The 20,781-nt window shown below is 37.0% G+C and overlaps 1 protein-coding gene across 1 annotated transcript in view; it reads left to right on the top strand.

Moving 5' to 3' along the window:
- The window catches only part of LRRC9 (leucine rich repeat containing 9), a 66,426-nt gene that overhangs the window by 29,947 nt on the left and 15,698 nt on the right, over positions 1 to 20,781 (top strand). Inside the window, exons 17-29 of the mRNA XM_070942528.1 lie at positions 3 to 122; positions 2,235 to 2,426; positions 3,436 to 3,561; positions 4,215 to 4,346; positions 5,006 to 5,183; positions 6,488 to 6,708; positions 7,665 to 7,787; positions 8,581 to 8,711; positions 10,570 to 10,678; positions 13,247 to 13,386; positions 15,543 to 15,679; positions 17,752 to 17,969; positions 19,694 to 19,762. Of these exons, the coding sequence (XP_070798629.1) occupies positions 3 to 122; positions 2,235 to 2,426; positions 3,436 to 3,561; positions 4,215 to 4,346; positions 5,006 to 5,183; positions 6,488 to 6,708; positions 7,665 to 7,787; positions 8,581 to 8,711; positions 10,570 to 10,678; positions 13,247 to 13,386; positions 15,543 to 15,679; positions 17,752 to 17,969; positions 19,694 to 19,762 (1,896 nt within the window). The remainder of the gene's footprint in view (positions 1 to 2; positions 123 to 2,234; positions 2,427 to 3,435; positions 3,562 to 4,214; positions 4,347 to 5,005; positions 5,184 to 6,487; positions 6,709 to 7,664; positions 7,788 to 8,580; positions 8,712 to 10,569; positions 10,679 to 13,246; positions 13,387 to 15,542; positions 15,680 to 17,751; positions 17,970 to 19,693; positions 19,763 to 20,781) is intronic.

Here is a 20,781-nt window from a genome sequence, read left to right as displayed (position 1 = left end):
AGGTTCTGAATCTACATGGAAACCGGCTTACCAAACTCCGAGATATCTCCAGACTCACTGGACTTCGCAAGCTTATTATCAGTTTCAATGAATTTACTTGTTTAGATGATGTTTACCACTTGGTAAGAAAAATACTTTTTTTCATAAAAATTTTTTACGGCTTGGGTAAATGCCTCTCTCTGTTCTGGAGGACAAAATTATGGGGTGGGGGGGGAGTTTCAATAATTTGGGGAAGATGAAATGAGGATAAAAAGATAATTGCAGGACCGAGGAATGATTTTGCTTATCTTTCCCCAAAATTCTTTTGTGGATAAAACAGCAATTTGATTCCATGTATTTGCAAGTGACTTCTGGTGAAGGAAAATTGATTTTGCTAAGTATGAGTCTGGAATATGCACCCAAATTGGAAGATGGATATTGTGATAATATAGTTTGATTCAAGTTTATAACGTGAACCAAATACCACATCCTTGTCCTAATTATCTACAATGTGACACACAAACCTAACTAAAAATTGCCCTTTGAAAAAGGCCTTTGTTTAAGAACAAGCATTTGTTTCTATAGCCGTCATATGTTTTCAGTTGCAAGCCTTGTAGTATTTTCCTTTCATTTTAAAGGCTCTTGGTGTTCTATCAGTTTATGGTAAAAGTGCAGTATAGGTGATCTTTGACTTAGAACCACAATTGGGACTGGAATTTCAATTGTTGAGCAAAGTGGTTGTTAAGTGACATGTCACGTGACTGTTTCACTCAATAACTGCAATTCCAGCATATATCATTCCAAGGCCTCAACTTCATCACAGCAGGTAAAAATAATTTTAATAACTTTATCACTGTCACTAAATAAAACATAATCTCTCTTCTCTCCATATCTTAGATAAGGAAACAAGGTCCAAATGCTATGTCAATTAATCTTTGTCAGAAAAAGTCCAGTAAGGGTAACTCGATATAACTCTTTTCTTTTAACCCTGGTTCAATAAACCTATCTTATAAATTTTCCCTGATTTTTTAAAAAAATATTCTTTAACCCCCTCCCCCAAAAAGTTTTAGAGGTAATTTGCTGCTCATCTGTGTGGAAATCCTTTAGTACTTTAGCAGATTGTAATATGTACAATTTATCCTTCTAAAAAAGTCTTTCCAAATCTTAGCAGAGCTCTCTTGTCTATCCAAAGGAAAAAAATCCAGTTCACTTACTTGATTTGATATCTGCTTATCTCCTGTATGGGAATGAGTCATATGGGAATGAGTCATCCATCAGATCCATTTGTATTACATTTAAATCCCCTTCAAATTAAATTCATAGACATCCATTGCAGCTTATTATTGTTCATTAGAATCTGTCTGTCAACTGTATCAACAACTTCATTAGAACATGCTCTGTCAATTTTATCAAACGTTTAATCCATTTTGTCCAAAAATTGTCTGAAAGCTATTCAAAAGTGTGCACTAAGGATTTCTGCCCTGTTTTCTTTATCCTTTGGTCTCTAATGTCCAACCTTCAAGGATTCCTTATCAAAAAGAAATGAAAGCTAACTCGATTTTTCCATGAAAAAAAATCATCTAAATAATTCAAAACTGTCATTCCAAATCCCTCTGCCTCCTTAATTCATTATTTCCAAGATCCATTCTTTTGCTGCATAATTCCCCCAAAATTATATATTTTAAATACATTGAAAATCAGCTATATCTCCTTTTTTCAGGAGAGATCATGTTGGCTCGGATCCAGCATCCACCAGCAATTCCCTTCTCAAAAGCTGCCTTTCTAGCCAGCAAAAGCCAACAAATTGTCAACTCACCATGGTACTTAGAAGAAGTGTCAAGAATCCAGTAATTTCTGAAAGCAAGAGCTAGTTTGGTGTAGTGATTAAAGCATCAGACTAGAAACTGGGAGATTATGAGTTCTAGTCCTGCAGTAGGCATGAAGTCAGCTGAATGACCTTGGGCCAGTCATTCTCTGCTCTAGGAGAGAATCAATGGCAAACCACTTCTAAAAAGTGCCACTGCCAAGAAATGTACAGGAACTAGTCCAGGCAGTTACCAGCAGTAAAAAGAAAAACTGTCTTGAAGGCACCAATCCCCACTCCCCACGACTCCTAAAAGAAAGGCTAGCAACATTGGGAAGGAAAGTGAAGAATGGTTGAGGGAAGAGGTGACAGGAAGAGAGGGAAATAAAAGTTATGAAAGCTATCATGATAAAAAAAAATGAATTTATCATTGCTTTTGAATACTTTATAGCCCAGCTTGGAATATTTTGATGCCAGCCATAACCACGTCATAACTCTTGAAGGCATTAGAGGATTAAACAAACTGAAGTATTTGGACTTGAGCTGGAATCAGCTGAAAAAGCCAGCGGAAGAAATTGGTGTCTTGCGTAAACATACACCGATGTTGCTCAGTTTGGATATCAGGCATAATCCATGGCATAAGGTACATTTCAAACAGCTGCAATTGTTACTGCATTATATGTAAGTCTGCTTTAATCAGAGTTTGTTTATTGGATTTCATGGCCACTCAATTCCAAAAAGACGAGTTGCTTACAATATTTTAAAAAATCATAATTTGAAGAAAAGTGACCATATAGACAAAGGCACATAACAACCCCCCCACCCCCAAATTAAAATGATCAGGGCTCCACAAACTCTAAATTCAAGTCTGAGAAAAGAGCCAGGTCATAAGAAACGTCAGGAAAAATGGAAGCATTAGAGTCACATGTACCTCAGGGTGGGAGGTGCATGCTATTCCAAAGGATAGGGTCCTGTGGCTGTAAACAACAAATTGCTTCCTTGATGTGACAAGGTAACATCTTCACATTGTCATGAATACAATCATTTCTGGGTCTACTGCCTGTTACTCCATCTAGAAGGACAATTGTCTTAAAAAGGATTCTACAATTGGAAACATCCAATACATGATCATAAAACAAGATTTGCACTTCAGCAATCAAGGCAAATCAATAGCCCTTAAAATACAGTTTTGAGCAGATTACAGGACACTCTGCAGCACTCTGTCCCTTTGTTGGTAATTTTAAGCTGCACAATTTTGTCCTGTTTAAAATAATGCAAGACTAAAATAGGTGTGTCAAGCCTGCAGCAATGAATGTTTCAGCTCCATCCATTTCTGAAGACAGAAGAATTTTAAATGTGTGTTTCCAGGCGTTATTTTTCTAATAAAAACGCCAAAGAGGCATTCAAACTAGTGTGGCAAGGAATTAAGTTAGAACTGGAATCTGAAATCAAAACAAACAATATTGTGTTAATAAGGGAAGACTGTTGGAAAGATTTTGGTGTAAGCAGAACCAGAGAGCAGTAGGGTGAGAGAAGGAAAGAGAAGCAAGCTGTGGAAGTAGCCTGAAGCTGATTACTCCAGGCAGAGGTGATCATTGAAGAGTTTGAAATTAGAGCACAGCATCCCATTCCCTGTTTCTCTTCTCCCAAAGCCAGCCTCTGTGCGCCTGAGTGTGATTGGCCAGTTGAGAGCTCTAAGACACCTTGATGGAATTTTGATTACTGGGGAAGAGGCAGCAGCTGCTATTCAATATATAACAGACTCCAAAATTACCGAGGTTTGATGGTTCTTTGTTTCTTAAAATGATAATTGTACATTGCTTACAACATTATAGGCAAATTGAAATCTAGTTTTAAGTGTCATCATGGTTACTGCTGTTTTTAAAAATGCAAGGTTTTTAATGACATCCTGGAAAACAATGTAATGTGCCTTGAGCTTTATGAACTGGAGCAGCACTTAACTGGCATGTTTTTCTCAGTATTATTTGAAAGAATATGTTGAATTGCTCATGGTATAATCTCTAGCTGACTCAGTTATTTTACGCTTCAACATTGTGTAATTGTTTTCTAGGAATATTATACTTTATGGACATTTAAGACATTTTGGAATCAATTATTCACAAAATAACAACCCATTTCAGAAAATTATCATTTTAGTGTCTGTACATATGAGTACCATTTGTAATCTCAAAACTGAGATACATAACTAGAAAGCAGCAAAAACCCTTTGAGATAAAGGAAGATGAGGTTGGGGGAGAATTTTATTATACCTCATAGAACTAAAGGCAGAGTTAACAGTGTATGTAATAATTCTGTTTTAGTGCAAAAAATGCAACTGGAAATTACTAAATTGTATAATCTTGTAATTGAAATGTGCAACATATGCTTTTATTTTAATGTGCCATTTAATCTGATTGTCTTTATTCTCCAGATGTCTCTGATAGAGTGTTCTCGGACAGATCAGGAGAAGCTGCATATCCTTAGTGTCTTGCCGTATGCCAAAATCTTGAGTCAGATAAGCAATAACAAAGTGGATGTATTTCAGAACAACTGGCATTCTAGTGTAAGGAGTGTGGAGGGGAAATGGGAACTCCACCACACAGTGCTTCACTTTTGTTAATATTCCAGTCCCCCCTACTTCTTTTTCCCAATTTCTATTTAGTGGAATAATTTTACACTCATACTATATTATCTTTTGGCAGGATGCCACATCTTTTGCTCTTGTATTCACTTGCTACACTTGCTCCTTTACTTATAATTTTACTTCTTTGTGTAATACACCTATGTCCCACACTTCTTCCCTCCCAAAACCTCCAGCAAAGTGTACGTGTGTTATCCATTTTTACTCTCATAATAGCCTTCTGAGATAAATTAGGCTGAAAAAATTTTGACTAACCCAGGGTCTTCCTCAGCCAATGCCCAACAGTTCAATGATTATATTACATTGGCTGATTCTTGGTCTGCTATACTCTTAACTTCTTGAAAACCCAGGGAAAAGTTAGTGTCAAAAATAGGATGAGTGGGAGATGAAAGGAACTAATGAAGAAGGCAGACTGGGACAAAATGGCTGCAATGGAGTGATCAGAGAGAAGGGGATGTGGCATACCATCCAACAGTCGCAAAGCACTTCCCACCCCAGTTCCCCTTACATTATAGTTGCTATTATAGTCATTTGATGTTTGTTACAGAGGGAGTTGTGTGTGGCTCTTTCCCCCCAAACAGATTACTGTATTAGATCTGGATGGACAGCATCTCTGCAAAATCAGTGGGCTAGAACAGCTAGAGAATTTGCGATGGGCATCATTCAGCAACAATAATCTGACTAAAATAGAAGGTTTAGATCATTGCCTTAATCTGGAGGAACTCACATTAGATGGAAACTGCATTGTAAACCTTGAAGGTAATATATTTCTGTTTTTAATTCTGTACAGCTGTATTTTGGGGATATGGTAGCTTTTACCTGAAAACTTGTACAGCTGTCATTTTACATATCTCAATATTTCCATTTCTCCAAAAGACACTTCTAACCCTGGCCTGTGCATTTTTTGTTTGGACTATATCTTATCTTGCTTTGACAGCTGGGGATGGGGTGGTGATGGCATCTGAAGCATACTATAATTGGTGTCATTTTGAAAAGTGGTATCCAACAACTTAAGCTGATATGAAATGTAGCAAGACTACTAGACAGTTTATTTTCCTTCACATGAAACTTGAGAGAGGCTCCCACTCTTCTTATTTGGAGTGCGATAGAATCATATTAACATGGAGCAAGGAACAAATACATAACAAGCTTCATATGTAGGACACATCACTTTTTCAGTGGCTGCACAGAGATGATGAAGTTTCTTGCCACCAGAACAGGATTGAGAACTTTCATTCAATATAGGTGTAAAGTAACAGTTCTTGAGTGGAATACCAGGGATTATCTGCAAAAGGGGGTACAGGAGCATGAAATGATGTTTAAATGGATAGCAAATTAAAATTACTATTAAATTGTAAGGCATATATACTTATAATGATTACCATTCTCTCACACCTCTCTTGATTTGCATACTCAAAACTAACTAAGGAATATGTGAGGGGAAAAAAGGATCTCTTCTCTGATACACCTAATTTCCCATGAATATACATTCATCTCATATATAGAGGAGGGGGAGGAAAAGGTAGAGGGAGCGTGGAGGGATCTGTTAGTAATGGGCAAATGTAGCTGGGATAATGGAGTTAATTAGAAGGTGGTTTGCTCATAGTTCATAAATCAGAGATTTGTCTCGTACCCTTGCAACTCTTGTGGTTCACATTTTACAGAATTGCCTCTGGGTCGCAATATTTTTCCCTTATTCTGTCTGGCATTTTGGCTTCAGGAAGTTTAATTGACTGATTCTTTTTATTGGCTTTGTTATTGCATTTTATTTTGCTTCTTGTTTTAATCTATATGTGTGGGTGTGTGTGGGTGTGTGTGGGTGTGTGAGAGAGAAAGAGAGAACGTTTTATATATTTTTAATACTTAGGCAACTTAAAAGTGTTTGGATGCAAATATATCCTGTAAATAAAAGTAGACTATAAGCATTTGTTTGGGGTATTAGTTAGAGAAGATGAAGTTGTAGATCAACGTGATTCCTTGTCTATCAGTTCCGTACCTGCTGTGATGCTGTTCTCTTGCTGTTTCCTATCTGTTCAGAAGGTTTGTTCTTTTCCTTTTACCAGGTATTTCAAAACTTTCCAAACTCATGCGACTGAGTGCCAACAACAACCACCTCACCACCCTGGAGAGAAATGTCTTTGATAACCTGTCGCACCTCCATTACCTTTCTCTTGAAAACAACCGGATCACATCATTAGGAGGTTTACAAAAGGCCTATGCACTCATTGAACTCTACATAAGCAACAACTATGTGTCCTCAAACCAAGAAATATATCAATTAAAGGTAACATTTGTATGTTAAAATGAAGATGTTGCTCCTTTAACCTATTAACAAAAATCATCACAGTGACAAGTTCTACATAGCTTATTCTTACCTGCGATCCTATAAATGCATTAACATGCAGAATTCAGGGACAACATGCTGATTGAGGAAAATATAGCCTCAATCCATCTAAGTGCATTAGAGTATGGAAGGTTGATACTGCCTACAATGTAGCTGTGAAGTAAGAAAAATAAAGTCTTATGAGTTGAGCAGTTATTGTTTAACAAATAACAGTTCATTGGGTATCATTAATGTGATGTTAATATAGCTTTGATACTTGCATCAAAGTTCAAAACTGCTCTAGCCGAATTTTTATTGAGATACAAGGAGACATTTTTTCCCATCCACTTTTTTCCTTAATAGTTTTCCTTTTGTACTTTTTTACCTCTTAGCCAAAAAAAAAAAAAAAAAAAAAGTAGAAGACATCAATTTCAGTTCTCTATAGAGGTGTGTTGGCAAAGTATTTCAATACAATAATTCCAAAATTTTTCCCAATATACTTCAGTATTCATTTCTTACTCTTTTTTAATTATTATCAAAGCATTAATAGTAGATGGCAGCAATGATTCCATTGTAATAAAAATATGGTAACAAACCATGTCTGTAGAGAAAGTATTCTCATCAGAATTCAATGTTTTTGCTAGCAATGCAGATTGCTTCCTAAGTAAGCAGCTTTGGTCTGTGTAGATGCCAAAAAGATATTAACTATTTCAACTTAAAACACAAATTCCCTTAAAAACATTTTGAGGCATAAAATGTATGAGAATTCCAAATAAACTCTTCCGTATAATCTATTTTACTACAAACAATAATCATTACATTTCATGTTTTGTAATCCACCTCAAAAGCATTATCTTAGGATTCTCCCTTTTCTTTAATTGTACATTTAATTTTGAGTTAATTTATTTGCTTCCTAGGGGCTAAATAATCTAGCTATACTGGACTTTTATGGAAATTTGATTGTTTGGAAGCAAGAAAATTACCGCCTTTTTGTCATTTTTCATATTTCTTCTCTGAAAGCCTTGGATGGTGTTGCTGTGGTAAGTTTCAAATGCCTAGTTTGAAAGAGAAAAACAAGGGGGAGAATGAGAAGATAGATAAGACAAATAGATAGAGACAGACAGACAGACGGACGGACGGACATGAATAAATGTATATATAGCCTCCAACAATCATAACTGTAATAACATACAACCAGTTTTCTGGTCCCAATTGTGGTTGTAAACTGATTACTGATTGTACATGAATTTGTATACCTTGGTAGACTGTTTACTAAAAATGGGAAAGCAGAGAAAGCAGTTAAGATATGCAAACGCTGGTAGAAAGATTGAGTGAGTAGTGTGTTAAAAAGAAAATATTTGTTGAAATAAACAAAAGATCATTTCTACCCAGGTGGTTTCATGGAAATGAGACGAGGGATCTCTAGAGAAACAGTATAGAATAGTAAATTGAATGGAATGGGGATAGGGTCTATAGGGTCATAGAGCCTAATGACATGGTATCCAGTGGTGAGTTGCCCCCGGTTCGGACCGGTTCGCGAGAACCGGTAGTAAAACCAGTGTGAGGCCCCGCCCCCCACCCCGGATGTTGTCATCAGTGATCTGCACATGCTCAGAAGCAAGGTGCGCACGCGAGCAAAGCAATCGCGCGTGCGCGATCCTGTTGCGAACCGGTAGTAAAGGTAAGTAGAACCCACCCCTGATGGTATTCCAATAAATATTTCCCTCCACCTGAGTGAAGCTATTAATCATAATTCCTTGGGGGGATTGTAATTCAGCCATATTTAATATAACATACATTTTCAGCTTACATTTTAAAATTCTGTTAATATAGGAAGCAACTGAAATAGAAAATGCGAAAGATCAGTTTGGTGGCAAACTTAATGCTGATATGGTGGCAGAAAGACTGGGCCATTCAAACTTCAGCAAAATGCAAGAATTAAACTGGACAGCCTCTATGATCAGGTGAATTGCTTTCAGATATTAAAGTGAAAATAACTTTATGGTGATTCATCTTTCTGTACCATCAGTTCCTATTTTATATTAATTTGATATTTAATTATTGCATTTGATCCTGCTATACTACGGAAAACATAGATGGTTCTCTTTTCTTCCTAACACCTTTTAACCTATGAGGTAGACTGAGAAATAGGGGTGTGCCTCAGTCATATATTAAGATGGGGCTGAGATGTCAACTGAGTTTAAAAAAGCACTTTACTGCTAATACTTATTTGTTCTACTATATACGTAATAAAAATTATTTGTGCAACAGTTCCTGAAAGTTTCCAGGAAAACATTTCCATTAACAAGCTACTCTAGGTTGTGCTTTATTTTTTGGAAGAACTTGGACAAACAAGAGCTGAATCCCTAACTCTTCCTCTTTTCTTGATCTCGATACTGCTGCCTAAATTCACATCTGCACAAAGCAGCAGAATCATTGTGAATAAATGCCTAGGCTGCTGTGAAAAGTTGCAGGGCTTGGAGTATTTTATATGAGCTATAGTTTCCTTGAAGCCAGGTTGGCTCCAAATTCCTGGAGGCATTTGAAAGTATTGAGTATTCTATTTGCACCATCGAAGATTGCTAGCAAGGCATGAAGGGGGAATTAGCCCCCTTTGTTGTGCTAATAGTTGAGCCAATCAGTAGTTAATGGATGCATGAACATAGAAAACTGCTTTCTGACATTCAGCATCAGTTCATTGGTTCATCTCACTTAGCGTTCTTTCCACCAAAGGTTGGGAATCTGGGGAAAATATTTTTCTATTCATGTAAATTGTGAGAATGTGGAATTGGGTAATCAGAACTATAGGGGTTTTAAGGAAATATTGTACTTCAAAGCAATATGCTTTGCAATGCACAACAAGCAATGCACAACAAGAAAGCAACACTTTCTTGTTGTGCATTGAAAACCTATTTTCTGACAGTTAGAACAATTAATCAGTGGAATGTCTTGCCTCCAGAAGTTGAGGGTGCTCCAACACTGGAGGTTTTAAGAAGAGATTGGACAATCATTTGCCTGAAATGGTATAGGGCATGCGTAGCCATATCTGTGGGCACACGAGCATTGCCCTAGCTCAGCTTCAGCGCGCATGCACGTGCTAGCCAGCTGATTTTTGGGCCTTCTGGGCCCACCGGAAGTCGAGAAACGGGATGTTTCCCGCTTTGGGAGGGCCTCCAGGGAGTGGAGAAGGCCGTTTTTGGGCTCCCCAGGCTCCTAGAAAGCCTTTGGAACCTGGGGAGGCTGAAAAACAGGCCTACCAGGCCCACTGGGCCAAAAGCGGGGGGAGTGCGGGGGGGGGCAGGGCACATTGAATTATGGATGTGGGCACGCATGCGCACGACCCCACCATGTTCCCCCTGCTTTCAGCACACGACGGCAAAAAGGTTAGCTATCACTGGTATAGGGTTTCCTGCTTGAGCCGGGGGTTGAACTAGAAGACCTCCAAGGTCCCTTCCAACTCTGTTATTTTGTTTCCTGTTTAAAAATTGCCACCCCCCCACCCTGCTTCAGAAGGAGTTGAAATTATCATAGATGCTTACAGTACAGGTTTTGCATGCAGGAGTTTCTAAAATCTCCAGATGTATAACTATACTAATGTGATCTGCTTGGGACCTGCAACATTCCTACCAGTCAAGTTAGACAATTCTAGATTGAATAAGCAAATAACTGCAAAGGCAGAAGGTGTTTCCTTTAATCCTAATGCATTAGATCTGCATAGAAATAAATAAAAAGTTTATATATGTGCTCTTCTAAAGTCTGCCTCAGAAGAAGCATCATGTTTAATTTACCACCTCTTTCCCCTTCCACTTCTTTCTGTCTCAGAATGGTGGATCTTGTGCCAGCAGACCAGTTTAAAAACATCACTAGTGTGAATTTACAGAACAATAATCTTACCTCTTTCAGTGGTTTGATCTTCCTACCTAATATTAAGGTGAGTTTCCTATCATGAGTAGTAGATATTCTTACAGTACTGTCCCTGAGATGTGTCAGGGCTACTTCATACTACTGTCACAATGATTCTTTCTCCATATGGCTTATTTATTACCTCATTTATTGATTTTCAGCAATATTGCCTATCAAAAATAATTTACAATTTAAGTGCCCCCAAAATACTGGGAATATATGGAAATATTCACAGTACTTGCTTCAAGCTTCCTCTAAAGAGAAGTTAGAGGACACTGTGGATAGACTCAGGAACAAGCCCTTGTCTAAATTTTTAGTATGCATACACCATCCATTCAATTTTCTATATTTTTGATCCCAAATATGAGAGACATCCTCTAGATGTGCATGAATTTAATATCACTGAACTGTGTAGTACTTCCACTACTGGCAATGATAAATAGCAAGCCATTTTTGATCCAAATATGCCTTCATGAGAGGCTCTCTGCATCTTTGGAAGGCTTTTACTTGAGCAGATTATTTATGATCATAGCACTGAGAAGAAAGAATTGTCATCAGTTTCTTTCTCAGATAGATAGATAGATAGATAGATAGATAGATAGATAGATAGATAGATAGACAGACAGACAGACAGACAGACAGACAGACAGACAGACAGACACACACACACACACACACACACACACATTACTAGACAACTCGTGACACCCCCCTTGGGTCATTATTTCAGAGATATTTCATTACCAGATTCCTTAATGCCTTCAACAATGGCAGGGCTTCTAAGGTACTTTAAAAGTTCTTAAAAATTCAGGGAGATATTCAGAAATGTATCTGTCTTGAAACTAGCCTTGGTTGAACTGTAGAGCACAGACAAGCATCAGAAACTGATCACAGGAAATGTTATATGACATTTTGTATTAAGTCATAAAATGCTTTTTCCCCTCTAACATCTAAACCAGACTGAGAAATTTCAAACTGAACCTTAAACATCACAGTGACTGCCTTCAAAAGTTGTGGGTGCTCCATCACTGGAGGCTTTTAAGACACTGGACAGCCAGTCTGGAATGCTTGAGCAGGGGATTGGACTAGAAGACCTCTCTTTCAATTCTGTTATTCTGTTAATCAAGTGACTTCTAATTCCTAAAAATCTGCATCTGTTAAATTTTAACATCCTTCTTCCTCTCAAAGCCATTATTGGTATATTCATTATTACCTGAGACTTCTCAGGAACAACAACTGAATGAAAAACTGCTGGTGACCTTCTACCGCTGCATCATAGAGAGTATTTTAACTTACTGTATCTGTGTATGGTTTGCCAATTGCACAGTGGCAGATAGGACAGCACTCCAGAGGGTCAACGTCATTGCCCAGAGGATCATTGGTTGCCCTCTCACCACTTTGGAAGAGCTTTATAGCTCCCACTGCCTTAAGAAAGTTCAAAACATTCTTAAAGATCCATCTCATCCTGGGTATCCTTTTTTTGAACTATTACCATCTGGCAACACAGGATAATAAAAACAAGGACAAATAGGCTAAAAAAAAGCTTCTATCCCAGGGCAATAACCATATTGAATTCTACAGTATAGTACAGTATTGGGTTTTCAATTTCAATTATATAGAATGTAAAGGATGTATGTTTGTGTTTTTATTTTTATAGTTATAATGTACACTGAAGACGGCATTTAATTTCGTTGTACCATGTGCAATGACAATAAAGTAAGCTAACTAACTAACTAACTAACTAATTAGCATTTTAAAGATTTTGGCCAAGTTATATATGTGAAAATGTCATATTTTGGGCAGTCTTTTTACAAAGTTAGTTCAACTTGCTGAAATTCCAAAATTAAAGAGGAAATGCAAAATATTCTGATAACATAGTATTTCCAAAATTACAAATGTCAGAAAAATGGATTATTGATAGGATACTGTAGAAAAGACTTTTACAGTGGGATGTGTTTATGAAAAAAATCCAAAGTGATCAATAAAACCTTTATTGGTTTTATTGGCACAAAAGAAGATATAATCTTCTCATGTTCCCCATAATTTTGTCTCACTCATTATTTTACTAAAGATATAAAAAAATAAATGAAGGCTGTCTCTGAAAGTTGGCTCAGTTGAAGCTGTTTCTTTTAGAAAGTGTAGTGTGATGAGTTATTTTGCCTAAAACACCAGAATGCCCAACTATGTGGGAAAAAATTTCTAGGTAGCAAGAATATTAAACTTCTACTGCTGTGTGATATCATATACATTGGAAAAAGAAATTTAAAATGAAATACAATATAGTCTTATTATTGTTTACCAGAACTACAAATAGGCCACAGATAGGCACAATTAATTTTATTGATTTGCGCTGTGAAGATCCTTTGCCACTGTAATAACCTTCTCTCCCTTTAGATGAGGTAGAATCAATTCCTGCTCTTCCTAGCATGTTAATTGGGGAAGGGTGTTTTTGAAGCAGCCACTGCATGTTTAATCAGGGCAGAAATATAAGTCATTATTATCTTTTGTACTCTTAAGCTTCCACATACAGTAGTTAATTGTTAGCCCTACTGCTTATTATCTAAACTGAGAAGAATTAATCCCATTTTTCATACAGGTTCTCTGCCTCAATTACAATCACATTGAGTCCATTTTCCCAAGACAAAAGCCTTCCAATCACTTAACAAACAGACAGTTGCTACATCAGAAAGTGATGTCCAGTGGATATGGACAGCAAGGGTCTTCAAAAAGCAGCAGGTACACAGCATTAATATCAGTAACCAAAAGAACAGGCAGTTACTTGGAGAGAAGTGAACTCTACCTGGAACTGGAACTAGTCTCCAAGTAAATCATTTTCCCTCTAGGGTCAACTCTGGGAGAAAAACCATGTTGTGAGTTTGTAACAGGAAATTGCTGAGCATAGAATTGGTTAACTGGTCACCCATGAACCCTTCTTCAATCCCATCTATGTCTTGAGTAATATTTTTTTATTTTACCTTACGTATTTCCTCGAAGGAGGTTTAGGTGATGCATAAGCCATGTGCCAAAACTATTTTGAGCTCAAAACACTTCCCATTGATTGAAGCAGTCTGTTTTGAATGTGAAATGGTTTTTCAAACTCAGAATGGGGTGTTTCCAATTCAAGCCACCTAAGTAAAGTTTGAAAATTGCTAATTGACTTAAAATTTTCATGGTTGGCAGGATGCTGCAACTGTTGGCTCTATTACTGGCTTGACACTACTACTGTACATTTCATTTATTTCTTTTTGAATTAATTGATAAGTCCTGCTGAACAATGTTTAATGTATTCCTTAATGTTTAAACAAAGTATTAAGTAGATTCTTACTTGAGAAGAGAAGTAAAATAATATCCTAAGCCAGTATTTAGTTCATTGCTATGTGGACCACATCTCCAATAAATAAGCAATTGCTGTGATTTCTGTTTTATTTATCTGCAATTCATTTGCCTGGAAAAGAGCCTGGAAAATTGTTGCTAGCTATAGATATTTGAATATGTTTTCTGATCAATGAACTGTTGATGAAATGAAAAGTAGCAGTAGTAGTAGTACCAGTAGTAGTGATTTGTTATTTAACATGTGATTATAATTAGTACAGTACAAATATAAATTCATAAATATTATAACCTGTTGCAGTACATTACAGTATCACAGTAAAAATGATTCTCTAAACTAAAATACCCATCACATATAATAACTTCACCATATGCACATTCAATTAAAAGGTGATTTTTTTTAAAGAAAAAATCAGGGTGCTAAAGAAAACAGTTTTACTCCTATTTTGTGCTCATGGCTAAGCATAATTAGAGAGGGTAGAAGGAATGGCCTTGAGGGACAGGAGAAGAGCTGCTACCAAGACAACAGTCCGATAAAAAAAGAACTGAATGCAGGGCAGAAAAGGTAACCCTGTGTAAATTTCTCAGTCAAGACTTTCCCTACTTCTCATGAAGCTAAATGGGTGTGTATGCATTCAAATTTACAGAAAACGTAGTACTGACATACATGACATTGGATTCCTAGTTTGATCTTGAAGGGCTGACATAATTTAGTGGCCATTGATTCCAAAGAGCCAAGCTACGTAAGAAATGACTCTTAATTGTGACATAACTATTCTAGTTAAATAGGAGAACCAATTGACCCTGGCCCAGTAATGAAATAAATCATTGTAGGTTATTGCATGACTCATTGCCGCTCTTTCAATCTACTGGATGTGCTAATATCAAGGACATCATATGTCAACAACAGCTTTTATACTGGCATCTTTCAGAAAGTCTCATCCAATGTAAGACTGAAAAAACGTAGTGAAATGGAGAAAGTCCATTTGGCTGGAGATATTGCCAAAATATTGCTAAGAGATCATCATCATAAACCTATTACAAAACTTAAAAGTAATTTATAGCTATTCCCATTTTCTTTTCCATTTCCTTAAGGGGAAAAAATGGATTTCCATGTCATTGCTTAAAGTTCATGTTTAGATTACTGCCTCATTTCGCACAATAGAACAGGATGTATTTTCCCGTACAATGTTTCAAAAGCCTAGCATAAGTCCTGAAAAACTGCAGAATTTTATTTCCACATTCAGTTTTTACTAAGCTATTTTTTTTTTTTAATTTGATTTATATGCCGCCCTTCTCCGGAGACTCAGGGCGGCTTACAATGTGCTCAGCAATAGCCTTCATACTTTTGTATATTTTATACAAAGTCAGCTTATTGCCCCCACAAACTGGGTCCTCATTTAACCTACCTTAGAAAGGATGGAAGGCTGAGTCAACCTTGAGCCTTGGAGAGATTCGAACCAGCAGTAAATTGCAGGCAGCTGTGTTAATAACAGGGTGCTTTAAACCACTGTAGTACCAAGGCTCTGTTCATTCTGACTCGGACTCTGTTTTTATTCTAGGGATGCAGGAGTCAGTGAAAGCTTGCCTCCAATAATGGAGAGTTTAGAAGTTCTCCATTTGGGTTATAATGGAATTATAAATTTGGTCTTGTTACAGATTAGTAGGCTAAAGAATCTGAAGTTTTTGTTTTTACAGGGTAAGTAACAACATTATCATGTATCTGTAGTTTCCTTTTGCAGAAAAGTAAAATTCTTATAGGGTGGTACATGGAGCAGAATATCCTGAAGAAGACCATGGCTGTCTAGTACTTTAAAGAAGAACATTATGCAGTGCAACAATATATTTCAAATACCAAATGAAAATGTGATCCTTAACAGTAATCCCTAAGGAGGATCACCATTAGATCAAATAATAACATGCTTTATAGGCACCATATCATAAAGCCTACATCACTAATCCAGATAATGTGTTTCATCAGGTAAGTTCTTTTATGATGCTATTATGGTATAATATCACAAACAGGTTGGGTAGGAAAAAGGCCTATCTCGCCCCCCCCCCCCCTTTCTCCGTTTGAAAAATTAGAAATATCCTCTCAAAGAAGCAATATTGAAAATGGGTGGTTTTAATATCAAATTCAGAAAATATTTCTCCCCCAAAGTCCTAGTGTTATTTTATGCCATGCTATCTCTGATAAAAAAATAAGTTTGCAGACTTATTAACATAAGCAAAACCTATGAATGGAGGTAAGATTGGAAAAAGTTCTACCTCTTCTGATCCAACTGAATGTAATATAGAATTTTTATGGTCGGATCTCCTATATTCTTTCCTTTGTCAACAGATGTTCTGAAGAGCCTTAGTGTATGTGTAGATTTTCTATTAGGATTGAAGTATGAGTCGAGGAGCAATTCTTACGCTTCATGCTGATTCCACAGTATGAATCTCTTAAAAGCTATTCCTTGTGAGGAAAATCATATTTTTCTCCCTCTCCCACCCCCCAGAGCTAATACCTGATTCAAAGAAGTTTAAGCAGAGACATGGATGTGAAATGTGCATTACTGCCTTGATCCTCCTGCACGCTTAAAAAGGATGTTGCAGTCATGGAATTCCTACTTCATGTCCAGCTGGTTCTATTCAATAGTGTGAAAAAATCTATCTGCTTGGTAGCCTTTGCCTAGGAAAACATTTCAGTTCTTCCTGCAAATATACATTTGGTATGCTTCCACGTGCAAAGGAGATACCACTTTCTTTGTTGGTTAACCATTTATTAAAGTGGCCTCCCACTTTGTAATATAGAGTCTGGGCAGCTAACATGACATAGGAAAAACTCAAATTGTAAAATAAGGAACAATATATTAAATTTATTATTAAATATTAAAGAGAAAGCCAATTTGGTGTAGGATTAAGGCACCAACTAGAAACTGGGAGACCAAGAATTCTAGTGCAGCCAAGGCACAAAGCTAGATGGATGATCTTGGGCCAATCATTCTTTCAGCTCTAGGAAGCAGGCAATGGTAACCACTTAGAAAATCTTACCAAAAACTGCAGGGATTTGTCTAAGCCAGGGGTGTCAAACTCGCGTTGTCACATTGTTGTCATGTGACATATGCCACCTTTCTCCCTTCACTAAAACTGCTGGGCATGGCCAGCGCATGACGCATCTTGCCCACGAGCTTGATACCCCTGGTCTAGGCAGCTGCTGACTTGAAAGAAAAGAAAAGAAAAGAAAAAAGGGAAGGGAGGGAGGGATATTGTATACATGGATTTAAAATCATATCATATTTGTCTGTTCTCATGACATCATTGGCTTCCCTTCATGTAAAGCCAACTTGATTAGCTTGGGGTATTAATTGTTAACACTTTTCACTAATTCAGTGTTATTGTAATTATAGTTTGTTGATTAAATTATAGTTGTTACAATAAACTGGATTCACCATAATAAGCCACCAGCTGCTGAGTTCATATGACACACTAACTTTGAAATAAACAAATTATGTAGCCCAATATATTTCACAAAAATATAAGCATGACTCAATTGCAGATCAAATAAACCCTGTATTTATTCAGAGACACTTCATAAATAGGAACATTAAGTACCACAATCAATGGAGGTGGTAAGTATCCATTATCAAGATCTGATATTCAGTGGTATGTTCTGGGCTGAGTGAAGGGGATATAATTATTCTGAAATATTTGTCCTTTTAATTATTTTCAGTTGTCCATTTGTCCATTGCATCTTTTCCCTATCCAATTTTGATTTTGGTGTAACAGGTAATGAAATCAGCCACATTGAAGGGCTCGAAGGCCTGCAAATTTTGCAGGAATTGGTGCTGGATCATAACAAAATTAAAGTTATCGGTGAGAATTCTTTTGCCAGACAGAACTCCTTGCTGGCTCTTCACCTGGAGGAGAATCGCCTGCGTGAACTCAACAATTTGCTTCCCTTGGGAAAACTACAGAAGCTTTTCCTTGGTCTCAACAGAATTCAGGTACAGGAGGTCTTATATCTCAGCCTTTGCATCCTGAAGTCTTCCAAATATATACTGCTCAAAAAAAGAAAGGGAACACAAGCAGAAGACATCCGAGATCTGAATGAATGAAATAGCCTTATCAAATACTTTGTTCTTTACATACAGTAGTTTATACACTGCTCAAACAACTAAAGGGAACACAAAACTACGAACAAAGTATTTAATAAGGCTATTTCATTCATTCAGATCTCGAATGTCTTCTGCTTGTGTTCCCTTTATTTTTTTTGAGCAGTGTATTTAATCTGTAACTGCTTGAATTTTTGGCCAGCATATCAGCTGAGTGGACATTTTGGAAGCTCTAGTCCCAATACATCTGGAGAGCATTAGGGTGGAGAAGGTTGATTGGGACAGAAAGTGATGTTTTTCTTCATTCCTTTATTGCAAAGGAGACTGAGTCAGCTGGAAATCATAAAACAGAAAGGAATATAACAGAAATCAGAATGTGAGGCCTGAAAAACAGGAAAAAATAGTGCACTCTGGATAAAAGATGATACATGGATGCCCCACAAATTGCATCTGGCCTGTCTATATCCTCTTTTGAACCTAGTATTGTTTGGCAATAGCACACAAATTTATTTTATTTTATTTTATTTTATTTTATTTTATTTTATTATTTTATTTTATTTTATTTTATTTTATTTTATTTTATTTTATTTTATTTTATTTTATTTTATTTTATTTTATTTTATTTTATTTTATTTTATTTTATTTTATTTCTATACCGCCCTTCTCCCGAAGGACTCAGAGCGGTGTACAGCCTGATTAAAAGCACAAAGACAGACAAAATTTAAAAATAATTAAAATTATTAAATGATAGGCTCAATTTAAAACCCCAAATTTAAAATCCCATTTTTAAAAACCCAATTAAAATCTTTACCTTGATAGCCCAGCCTGGCGAAACAACAAGGTTTTGAGGGCACAGCGAAATTACACGGAGATCAGAGATTTTACGAATTTCTGGGGGCAGCTCATTCCAAAGGGCAGGGGCTCACACAGAGAAGGCCCTCCCCCTGGGTGTCACCAGCCGACATAATTTGGCCGATGGTACCCTGAGGAGACCCTCTCTGTGGGAGCGGACTGGCCAGTGGGAAGCTACTGGTGGCAGAAGACGGTCTCGAAGGTATCCAGGTCCAATGCCATGGAGCGCTTTAAATCTTTGGCACCTCTGGGGTTTCTTCGTTATTTTGGTTGAATTGTTGTATCTTAAAACGTTTATCAGTACATTGCTTCTCTAGTATGCTTATACCCATATGCCGTGTTGTGTGACTTTGTGGATATATTTTTGACAGAAAATCTATACAGTGCATGGTTAACAATGGTAATTAGAACCAGAAATTCCGATGCTAAGTGATGCAATTATTAAAGCACCATATCATGCAACCATCACTTAGTGATGGCAATTCTGGCAGTCCCCGTTGCTGTCATTAAGCAAGGATTGCAGGTTCTTAAGTGGGTCTCATATAGCTTACAAGCAGGCCAGCAGGCAGGTAAATTAGAGCTGGCAATAGCTGCTAGCAGGCAGAACAGAATGTGTAAGTGATGCCCAAGGTGTGGTATGAATGTGGTTCTGCTGGGGAAAGGCTGCACCGGTGATCCACAATGACCACTGAATGATTGGTCATTACATGAGGATTACCTGTAAAAACATATTGAACAAAATCTATTTTTTATTTTGGGGGCAGGATTTGGTCGAACTTGAAAAACTTGAATATCTTCCTTGTATTAAGGAACTTTCAATATACGGAAATCCAGTGAGTATACTATTTTGCACAGTAATATCATTTAAGTTTATAATACCCTTTGTTTCATTCCTCTAAATATCCCTAATTTTTCTATTTAGAAAATGCTGTATTACATGCTACATTAACATTAAGGCTTTCATTGTCTACCCATTTGCCATAAACTGTTACAAATTTACTCAAGATATTAAGCGCAATATCTGAATATGCTAAAGTCTTTTCATAAATAGATAGTCAACACGTTCTTGGGAAATCATGTAAATGAGTTGAATGCAAGAAGGCAAAACTGTACGGGGAGTCCTCGATTTACAACAGTTTGTTTGGCAACTGTTCGAAATTACAACAGATTGAAAAAAGTGACTTGTTGCAGCATCCCCATGATCAAAATTCAGACGCTTGGCAGTTGCCTTGTATTCATGATGGGTCATGTGATCACCTTCTTGTGACCTTCTGACATGCCAAGTCAATGGGGAAGTCTGAGTCACTTAACAACCATTTTACTAAATTAACCCCTGCAGCGATTCACTTAGCAACTCTGGCAAGAAAGGTCATAAAATGGGGCAAAACTCTCCTAACATCTGTCTCACTTAACAACAGAAATTTGAGGACCAATTGCAAATAGATCCTGCATTCATGCACTCCATGCTTCAAAGCATGTTTGTGGAATTGAATCTGAGGCATTCACAGCCCCAGTAATTCCTATTGTTGCTTGATTGCTATATTCAGCTGTTGATTTACACTGGTTTCAGTAGGTTGAGATAAAAATACGCTCTGAAAGTTGTCTAATTTTATTTTTAGATTTTTGAGGAATATATTTGGTGTAAAACAAAAGCAGCTGTTTTAAATCTTGTCATATTCTATCTTTTCTAATTGCCTTCGTGCTGAACATAACATTGAATTATTTATGCTTCTCTAGTACTAAGGGGACTCAGTGCTCAATTATTACTCTCTTTACCAATATAGCTTCTCTTCAGTGGTGAAATGTAAAATTTGTTACTACCAGTTCTGTGGGCGTGGCTTGGTGGGGGGAT

The sequence above is a fragment of the Pituophis catenifer genome, unplaced genomic scaffold, assembly GCF_029215685.1.
Source record: "Pituophis catenifer annectens isolate HBS135680 unplaced genomic scaffold, rPitCat1.0.hap2 SCAF_1, whole genome shotgun sequence".
In the NCBI taxonomy this organism is placed as follows: Eukaryota; Metazoa; Chordata; class Lepidosauria; order Squamata; family Colubridae; genus Pituophis; species Pituophis catenifer.
The sequence above is the reverse complement of the archived record's forward strand: the minus strand, read 5'-3'. Positions and strand labels throughout refer to the sequence as shown.